We start from the raw sequence: 9303 nt of genomic DNA, 5'->3' as shown, positions 1-9303 counted from the left end.
TCAATGACGGTGTCACAAAACATTAAACGCTGCCTACGTAGACTGCATATTTAGGTATCATAGTCAACTGAGCTGACGAACAACGCGTATTTGATTCTGTAAAAATCTTTAAAAATGCGGGTTAAGAACGCGTCTATGTTGTCCGTTATGCTGTCTATATAGGATGCTCACTAGATTTTATACCACGGCCAGTGTGCTGACGTAAGGCATGGCTGGAACAACATGGAGTTTCTTAAAGGGCTATGGGCACATGTGAAACATGAAAACCCATTATTAAACTAGTGGCCCCAAAAAGCAATTAGACACTTGAGCTTATAAATCTTACTTGAGCTTATATATCGAACATGTGAAATCGGCAAGTGAATTATGCTAGAGCTTTTCTAAGCACTGAATTTGGCTGATTTATTAAGTCAGTCCCCCTCAACATCACACAGGTGTCGCTCATCACATTGACTGACTACAGTTTATGGACATACCTCTGACAAGTATTAGAATACACCGTCATAAACCACATTGTCTTTTCTCTAAGTGTTTTCATGCTTTTGCCTAGATCTTATTGAAATAATAAAATGTCATTTTGTGAATTCAGCAATCCCTTCTCAATTCCAATATCGACATTTTGAAACTGCATTTGTATACGGAAATAAACATACTTGTTTATATGTTGCCACAGCCACAAAAGATCAATGCATATTCAATGAACTGTCTACAAAGGTTTATTTTTTTAAAAAAAGGTCTCACAACTCATAAATTATAGTTTTTTCTGTAACAATTAATTATATGAATATTACAAATTAAGTATAGGCCTATCCTGAAACTGAATATATAATATAGAATTATACATATATTTTGATTTTATACATTTGATTTTCAATTTTAAGAATGAATAGAAATGTACTTATGACAGAAATAGTGAACAGCTCTGAGGCATCTTACTCCAGAAAATAATAGGCTGTAAATTAGTGTTGTTATTGTTAACTAAAACTATTAAAAATGAAATTAAGCTAAAAGAAAAGAAAATATAAACATTAGATTAAAAACTTAAAACAAATGAAAACTGGAACTGTTGCTTGGGCAACCAATTAAAATAAAGAGCTACTGAAATTGAACATTAAAACTGAATTTAAAAATAAATTAAAGTTTTTTTTTTTTAAATATGAAAGTAAAAGCTCAAATATTTATACTTTAATATACACATAATACTAAGATAACACTGCTTAATTAAGACATTTCTGAAAATAACTAAAAATCTGAAAGCACAACTGACACAACAGAAATTTGATACAAATAGATTAAAGGAAGATATTTATTTATTCTAAACAATCATTTTCTTCAAATCCAAAGATATGATTGGCCAATACAACAGCTTACTTCAAAAATATGCTACTTCTTTTGAATCTTAAGATTACACAATCTTAAAATAAAAAGAAATGAAAGAATGTCTGAATGACACACAATTCAAAAGATATCCTTTATAAAGAACCCCTTGAAAAAGAGACAAATAATGATGTTAGGGAGCCAGAGGTGATATGCAGAATATCTTACACAGAGTGACCATGGTCTGAAAAAAAAAAGCAACAATAAGACAACTGCAAGTGCTGTACAATTATGCTACAGAAACACCCATGCCACATGACAAAGGCACCGGAGACAAATTAATGATTCTGCCTGTTTTCTTAACTGTTCAACTACATAAGTCCTCTTAAAATGACTTAAGGTTTGTGCAACTATTACTATTGCATTCATTCTTGTATGTGAGACCACTTCACCATTTATGTATTACAGAACATCATTTAAACAGCTTTTGACATCCAGAGAAAACACCATAACATACAGTTTTGCATTATTGTTCTTAAAACTGATTAGCAACAACACTTCACATTAATAAAGGTGTTACAATTAGGATGCCAGGTGAAATGTGTAGTCTGTGTCAGACCAGATACACATTCAGTAAGTGCTGCTCTTATTTGAAGATGTCATTGAAGGCTCTGCCAATGATCATCCTTCTGACCTCACTGGTTCCAGCTCCTATCTCATAAAGTTTAGCGTCTCTTAAGAAGCGGCCCATTGGGTAGTCGTTAATGTAACCGTTTCCACCTGTAAACAGACGCAGATGTGAGTCAGCTAGAGCTTGAGTCATAAGACCTGGGCTTATTGAAATAGCAGGACTTAATTTGCTGACGATTTGACACAATCGTGAATTGTTCCATTTTTGAGCTTGTTGTCATAGCAACAGGGCCAGTCTAACATTAGCTGTTCAAACTGTTGGATCAATACACAAGCATTACAATCAATCAACACATGATAGCTCAAGTATATCAGGCGAATCAAATTTGCATGTATGTTCAAAAAAACAAAGCATCAACGGCAACAGGTACAAGTTTGACTTGTTTGCCGTTTATACACCCAGTAACTCCATGCTGTGGTGAGAATGAATAAAGAAGGTTTGGCCCTGACCTCTGCATAAGTTACATCAGGAGCTATTTCTTGTAGCTTTTGCTGTGCTAACAATTAGGCACTCACCCAGACACTGAATTCCATCCAAGGCAACTTGAGTCGCGTTCTCAGCACAATAAAGGATTACCCCAGCACAGTCCTACAATAAGATCACAAATCAGTACTGTTACACACTCTGAAGCACTGTATGCATCATTTCCAAGCCGATATGTAACACTGATACACAAAGCAGTCAATTAACATAAACTGGGTATAGAGCTCTTACCTTAGCACTGAAATGGCCTTTGTCACAAGCACGGGCTACGTTGTATAAATACTGTCGACATGAACTGAGTCGTGTGTACATGTCAGCCATTTTTCCTTGCATTAGCTAGTCAATGGGGAAAATTTATTAGATTAATTTTATTGCCAAGGGAACACATTTTTTTAGATACAACTATTTGAAAATCTGTAATTTAAGGGTTCAAAAAAAATCTAAATACTGAGAAAATCGCCTTTGAAGTTGTCCAAATGAATTCTTAGCAAAACATATTACTAATAAAAAATTTTGTTTTGATATATTTACGGTAGGAATTTTACAAAATCTCTTCATGGAACATGATCTTTTCTTAATATCCTAATGATTTGTAGCATAAAATAAATTTTTCAAAAAAGATAAAAGATATTTTTGACCCAATAAATGTTTTTTTGGCTATTGCTAAAAATATACCCCAGCGACTGGTTTTGTGCTACAGGGTCACATATCTATATTTTAAGATCAAATATTGTATTAAGAAGAAAATATTAAGAAGCACATTTTTTTCAGGGGTCTTTTATGAACAGAAAGTTTTAAAGAACAGCATTTATTTGAACTAGAAACATTGTGTAAGAATGGAAAAGACTTTGATCGATTCTCGACAAATAAAATACTAATTTCATCCAAAAGACCCCACACTTCTGAAGTATAGTAAAATGATTCTAATTATGTGTTTAATTAATAAATTCTATAATGTTTATTCCTGTTAAAGAAAATTACTATAAAGCGATACCTATGGTTTACGATTAAAAAAAGGTTCCATTTAAAAATAAATAAATAAATAAATACATGAACCTGGAAAGACCATGGCCAAGTATTTCTATCTATATTAATAGATAAAATATTATTATTATAGACAAATATTAAACATGTTGAACAAACAAATCCTCAAATATTTTGAAGAAGTGAAAAGCATACCTGGAAGTGGCCGATTTTCTGTCCAAAGGCCTCACGAACATGTAGGTAAGGAATTGCATGGTCAAGCACAGCTTGCATGATGCTAAGGCAATGCAGAAAATTGTCAAAAATAACTATTAGACATGTTACATTTCTAAGCATGCTACTGAAAATAAACAGAGCAACAATTACCCAACAGGTCCGGAAGCCAGGACGAGTCTCTCCAAGTCCAGCCCACTCATCATAACATATACTCCTTTATTTAACGGGCCCAATATGTTTTCCTCTGAAACCACAACAGAACATTTTAAAATGTTGTTTGGACCTCCAACATATTCAGACTTCAAAATATGCATAACAGACTTCACACACTCGGGATTTGGCAGTCTTCAAAGATGAGTTCACAGGTGTTAGATCCTCTCATTCCCAGTTTATCCAGCTTCTGCGCTGTGCTAAATCCTGGCATGCCCTTCAAGAACACAAGCACAATGATTATGACATGCTTATCTATTGAAGCTGCTGCCTTCCTGATCAACGGATTAAAAATGAAACATTCAATCAGAATCTCAAAGCTACGTGTAATATGAGGTCAGACTGAACTGTAAACCATAATCAATCATTCAGTAGGACGTGGTTCAGCGTTTCTAACCTTCTCTACGATGAAAGCGGTGATGCCACGGGCTGCTGCCTCTGGGTCTGTTTTAGCATACACAATCAGAACATCTGCGTCTGGTCCGTTCGTAATCCAGAACTTATTACCATTCAACACGTAGTGATCCCCTTGTAGATGACAGATCAAAGGCAAAAGAAGGTTATAAGACAGCCAAACATGTGTTGATGGTACAGTAGATGCCTCAGCTTCACCACTCTATGTGCAAGGTGGAGCTTTTATTTAGACAGCCATTTAAAAGTAGTAATGGATTCTAATGGAAGTTTTTGCTAACAATATGAATCACTAATATGTCATTACATTATAATAAGTTTTTTTTTTTTTTTTTTTTGCCAGTGATGCATTTCTTTAAAAAGCCCTGTAATAGTATAAATAAGCATCACAAACCTACATTACAGACACTAATAAGAAGCAATGCACAATATATCAATTATCTTTTTATTATATTGATTTTTAAAATGTAATAATTTACACAGTAAAAACAGCAATACTGTGAGGTTTTATTTACTTAACTGTTTTCTGTTAATATATTTTTAAATGTTATTTTCAGCAGCCACTACTCCAATCTTCAGCGTCACATGATCCTTCAAAAATCAGTCTAATAGAGAGACTTATTACTACCAATGTACAAAACAGTTGCACTGTTTAATATTTTTGTGAAAACGGAGACACATTTCCCAATATTCTTTGATGAATAGAAAGTTCAAAAGAACAGCATTTATATGAAATCATTTGTAACATTATAAATGTTTTTAATGTCACTTTTATCAATTTAGTGCATTCTTTCTGAACAAGAGTATTAATTAATTTAAAAATAAAATCTTACTGATTCCAAACTTATATATATATATCAAAGGACAATATATCTAACAAATCAGTCAACAAATAACATGCATGTATATCAAACCAGTTATGACACGTCCATGATGGCACCGATGTGAAAGTGCTTATTATAGCAGCAGACAGTGGTGACTACTATCAGAGCAGCATAGAGTGATAACAGAAGGCTAGTCACCTTGTTTTTTCGCTGTCATTTTCATGGACACCACATCCGAGCCAGCGTTGGGCTCACTCATGGCCAAGGCACCCACATGCTCCCCCGTCATCAACTGAAGCACAAACATATGCATAATTGTAAAAAAACAACTGAACCCTAAAATCAGTGCAGAAAATGGATTTTCTCTAATGCATCATGTAATGGGTCAGCTTTTTGAAAACTAGTTTAATAGAAAACATAATAGACAGCAGTTGTTCCGCTAAATGAATAAATGTTTTGACACACACCTTCGGCATGTACTTCTCTTTCTGTTTCTGATTAGCATGTCGAACCATCTGATTTACACACAAGTTGGAGTGCGCTCCATAGCTGAGAGCAATAGCTGCTGACACACGGGAGATCTCTTCCATAACAATCACATGATCGAGGTAGCCCAATCCAGTTCCACCGTACTCCACTGCACACATGGATAAAAACATCACAACCTTATGTTTTCCAAAGAGAATCCCATCAGACTGTGCTCAATATTTTCTCATAAGCAATAGTTTCAGCCTGTAAATGGTCCAACCTGGAGCAGTAACTCCAAGCAGTCCAAGCTCACCCATCTCCTTCCAAAACTCCTAGATTTAAAAAAAAAAAGATCAGAATTCATTACTCAGGATTATTAAAGAGAGACTCCTGAGACACTTGTCATGTACAGGAACTCACCCTCATGCGGGGAAACTCGTTTTTCTTATCAATTTCATCAGCGTAGGGAGCGAGTTTCTCCTGACAGAATCTCTGGACTGTCTGTCTGAGCTGGAGTTCAAAACAAAGATGTATGAGAAATAGGGCTGGGATAAACGATTAATCTAGCGATTATTTTTTCGATGCATCGATTAATCAAACGATTAATTATTTCAGACAGATTCGATTTTGATTATCTCCCCATTAATTGACTACTAACAATTTATACATGTTAATTTACATATCTGAATGAAAAAAAACATGAATTCCTTTTAAAATTGCAATATATGTTTATTGCTCTTAAAATTACAAAATAAAAGACTGACTAAGAATGCATTACTTTGCACTTGTATAGAGATAGCATTCAATAAAACCTTGAAGCCTTGAAAACACATGGCTTACTGAAACAAGCTTACTGAACACATAGGGCCTAGCTTACTGAAAAAAAGTTCTTCTTTCAGATGAAAATAACAACTTGATGTCTAGCATTCAATAAAAAAGGTCACCCAAAATATTTGTTTAGAGCAATTGAAAGAATACAGTAATCAATGTAAACTTGAGGGCTTTAAGCTAATACAGAGAGTGCTTTTCCAAAAAAAAAAAATTTAACAGTGGGAGCCTGCAGCCTGTCATGGAGAGAAAAAAATATCCGAATGCTCCACCTGAAACTTTAGCGTTCCGCCCTTTTTCTATCGTTTCTTATGATTTTGGTTAATATGCACGAGGGAGAGAGAGAGAGAGAAAGGGGGAGAGAGAGAGAGAGAGAGATCGCGCAACACAGCGCTCGTGTAGTTTGAAGACTGTGGGTGCGTGAGCACCGGGGCTCTCTCTCGTACGCGCCCTGTCAGGCGCAGCAGTCATTCTATTCTACATCACATAAATAATAATAATAATAATAATAATAATAATAATAATAATAATACAGTGGCAGTAATAACATGGTATAGTAATTGCATCGATAACATTGTGCTGCTGTGTGCTATAGTCGTACAATGTGGTTTTGTCATGGTGTTTCAAATATTATCAAGGTATTACAGTAACCAACATACCAAGTCTTTAGGCTACCTTTTCTCTGAGTGTGCATGGAAGGCCAAATCAAAACAAATATTACCAATATTAGATCAAATGGAAGTAGTCCTTTCCAAAAGTACCTTTATGCCTGCAGAAATCCAGTTCAAGAAATATAGCCTAGTAGCAGAATTTAAAAAGTAATGAATGATATGAAAATTTATTTTTTTATATTTAACAAAAGCAAAATACAGTTGGTGCTGATAAATTAAAGATATATAAGTCACTGACAGGACTTAATTTTTTTTTTTTTTTTGGTTTTAATTAAAAGCTAAATTTATTTGATCAAAGTACAGTAAAAACAGTAATATTGTGATTGTTTTTTTGAGAAATACAACTTTAACTTATCTAATCTTTTTTTAAATTATTAGTCTGGTTTATCCCTGTGAAGGCAAAGCTGAGGTATCAGGCATTACTCCAGTCATCACAACCATTTTAAATATTTCTTACTGAAATGTTGAAAACTGTTCTTCTGCTTTGTATTTTTCTTTGATGGCCAAAAAGTTCAAAAGAACAGCATTTATTTAAACTATAAATCTTTTTTAACATTATAAATGTAGTTATTTTACCTTTGCTGAATAGAATTATTCATAAATTTTAAATTATAAACATCTTAAAGACATTTTCTAAACGTTGAATGGAGATGTCAAATAGACGTCTCCATGATGTGTGCCATCAGGGTACCGAATTAAAATACACAAAGAGTAAAGAAACTGATTATTTCATACACATTTAACCTGGACACCATTGAAACACAGAAGAGAACTGGATCATTCATTTATATTGGACAACGGGGACTTTTCATTTCAGAACTGATACATGTCCAAAACACCATGAGAGTAGCATGTCCAAACGTGTGCGATATGTTCAACAGCAGATTTCTGTAAGTGGTGTTATGACTTTCCAGTGAGCTTTAATAAAAAGCTAATGAAGGACATTTAAAATGATCCTGTCCAATCAAAACGCGCCGTCCGTTCACACCCACACCACACAGAATGTCCATTTAGCCCAGGCAGCATAGAAACAAAGTCGGTCTATCATATATTAAAACTAAAAAAAAAAGTAACTTTTACCTTTACTTCTAAATGTAACATTACTCAAATGTTCCGATTTCAGAGTTGGATGTGTATTTCGTGTGTTTTTAATGTCAGGTCAGGAAGACGACAGCTCTGTAACAGTTTCGTGGGCAGTCTATTCTTTAATTGAAAATGAATATAATTGCGTTATGCTGATAAATGCCTGGTAGCTATACGATTACAGTCTTAAATCCCTAGAGCGGAGTCAAAGGTCATCATGAATGCTAGCACAGCAAACTAGCTCATCCCTGTGAAACTTGAACAAGATTAACAAGAAACGGAGACAGTTTGGCTCCAGGTCACATAAGCGGGTGTGTGGATACCTGGACCTGCTCCTCGGTCAGACCGTTCACGATGTCGTCCACTGGGACGGCTCCAGCGCATCCTCGACGCGAAACATTAATATTTGCCACTCTTTGACACAGACGCAATGCTCTTCTGACAGCAAACATTTTCGGAGTTGTAGCGAAGGCAGAACAAAACTGTTAAAAGCTGTTGAGTTAATTATGGAGCTGCACTCGGGCAGATGAAGACTGCAGGAAAGCAATCCTGAACTTCATATGTTTTATAAATAATTGCGTTCTCCTTCTCGTGTTGTGTGCGTGACCTCTACCTGCCACTAGAGCTTTACTGCCACCTTCTGCGAGGAGGCACACACTACAGGACAGCGCTATGACGACCATCACAAACACTGCAGGAAAGAAACATTGATTGAAAAATATTTTAAAACAGATTAAACAATATTTTATAATCCTTAACTGGAAAGATCCCAGTCAGTTAATAAACAGTAGCTTACATGTGATTTTACTTTAAAATGTTTTCTAGTAGCCTACATAGTACAAATTGTTTATAGAATTCCGAGAAAATCAATAGGCCTATTATATTTAACAAATTAGGGTAAAATATTGTTAACAGGGGTTTTAGGAATAAAAAAAGTGAATGCGTTATCATTTAAGGTGAAATATTTTCTTTTATTTATTTTATGTTTATTTCATTATTTTTTGTGTCTTGTGTTGTGTTTTGTGTTTGTATGACCACAGCTACCGGAAAGGGCAATTTTTGATGAATTCCAGGTCATCATGTGACCTTTCATTATCTGTTTTATTATCTGTGATAA

The 9303-nt window shown here is 34.6% G+C and overlaps 1 protein-coding gene across 1 annotated transcript; it reads right to left on the bottom strand.

Moving 5' to 3' along the window:
* Positions 1 to 1288: 1288 nt before the first annotated feature.
* LOC113076260 (isovaleryl-CoA dehydrogenase, mitochondrial-like) lies at positions 1289 to 8807 on the bottom strand. Its single transcript, XM_026248916.1, has 12 exons — positions 8510 to 8807; positions 6025 to 6114; positions 5885 to 5936; positions 5604 to 5773; positions 5335 to 5428; positions 4299 to 4429; positions 4022 to 4118; positions 3842 to 3935; positions 3671 to 3752; positions 2723 to 2827; positions 2524 to 2596; positions 1289 to 2097 (listed from the first exon to the last, which is right to left on the bottom strand). Exons 1-12 carry the CDS (start codon positions 8636 to 8638, stop codon positions 1964 to 1966), a joined length of 1251 nt encoding a protein of 416 aa, XP_026104701.1. The 5' UTR covers positions 8639 to 8807; the 3' UTR covers positions 1289 to 1963.
* Between the last annotated feature and the right edge of the window lie 496 nt (positions 8808 to 9303).

Source organism: Carassius auratus, unplaced genomic scaffold, assembly GCF_003368295.1.
Source record: "Carassius auratus strain Wakin unplaced genomic scaffold, ASM336829v1 scaf_tig00019505, whole genome shotgun sequence".
Classification (NCBI taxonomy): domain Eukaryota; kingdom Metazoa; phylum Chordata; class Actinopteri; order Cypriniformes; family Cyprinidae; genus Carassius; species Carassius auratus.
Note: the sequence above shows the minus strand (reverse complement) of the source record. Positions and strands in the feature narration are given on the sequence as shown.

Coding starts and splice junctions, on each gene's coding strand:
- LOC113076260 (XM_026248916.1), bottom strand. CDS start 8,638: ATGTTTGCTGTCAGAAGAGCATTGCGTCTGTGTCAAAGAGTGGCAAAT. Junction 4,119..4,298: donor CCGCTTTCATCGTAGAGAAG/GTTAGAAACGCT, acceptor GTGTTCTTGAAG/GGCATGCCAGGATTTAGCAC. Junction 2,828..3,670: donor AGAAAATCGGCCACTTCCAG/GTATGCTTTTCA, acceptor CCCATTGACTAG/CTAATGCAAGGAAAAATGGC.